The sequence below is a fragment of the Fulmarus glacialis genome, unplaced genomic scaffold (assembly GCF_000690835.1).
Source record: "Fulmarus glacialis isolate BGI_N327 unplaced genomic scaffold, ASM69083v1 scaffold34970, whole genome shotgun sequence".
Lineage (NCBI taxonomy): Eukaryota > Metazoa > Chordata > Aves > Procellariiformes > Procellariidae > Fulmarus > Fulmarus glacialis.
In genome coordinates this window covers 303-1,055 of record NW_009190180.1, presented here as the reverse complement: position 1 = coordinate 1,055, position 753 = coordinate 303, and the positions used below count along the sequence as shown (strand labels likewise).

Sequence of the window (753 nt, the reverse complement as noted above, 5' to 3'; positions counted from 1 at the left end):
CAGTGCCGCACGTGCCAACCAGCAGCTCCCGCCCCGAGGACTCACCACCCCTCAGCCAAACTGGGAGCCACCGAGCCGGTTCTCCGGGATGGGCGAGTGCCTCACGGTGCAAACCAAACCAGCAGCAACCCCCAATTAAGGGCCAGGCCGAGTCCAGCTCCCCGCAGAGGCTTTTTGGGGATGGAGAGGAAGGATCCAAGCAGAGACGCTGTCCCAAAGAGCCAGGGGCTGTGCTGGAGAGGTGCCACCACGTGGGGTGAACCTGCCTCGGTGGCACCCGGCCCTACAAAGCCAGCGTGTCCTTGATGAGCCGGCGCATGGTGGTGGTGACTGAGGTGCCCAGGGAGTCCGTGATCTGGTAGGAGATCTTGTACAGGTAGGGCTGCACGTCCTTCAGGCTGGTGTCGAAGACGTTGTCCACCTCCGACTGGGTGGGCATCTTGGGCAGGTACTCGTGGCGGTTCATCACCTCCACGATGTTGATGATCTTCTCACAGAGCTTCTCGCCCACCTTCTCCCGGCAGATCTGCCGCTCCTGCTCGTTAGCCAAGTTCACCACGTTCACCTTGATGGTCCACAGCTCCCAGGGGATGCATTCGTCCGAGAAGGGCCAACGTGACTTCTTCTTCTGGTAGAACTCCAGGGAGATCTGCCCCATCCCGTCGCTGCCTGAGTTGCGCAGCGCGTCCTGCCGAGGGAACACATGGCCCTGCTCAGGGGGGGCCAGGGACGCACCTTCCCCTCGCAGGCGAG

At 62.7% G+C, this 753-nt stretch overlaps 1 protein-coding gene across 1 annotated transcript in view; it reads right to left on the bottom strand.

Annotated features, from left to right (window-relative positions):
• Positions 1-30: 30 nt before the first annotated feature.
• The window catches only part of ATG101 (autophagy related 101), a 1,019-nt gene continuing 296 nt past the window's right edge, over positions 31-753 (bottom strand). The window contains exon 2 of the mRNA XM_009584809.1: positions 31-688. Coding sequence (XP_009583104.1) covers positions 284-658 — 375 coding nt within the window. The 5' untranslated portion in view covers positions 659-688 and the 3' untranslated portion in view covers positions 31-283. The remainder of the gene's footprint in view (positions 689-753) is intronic.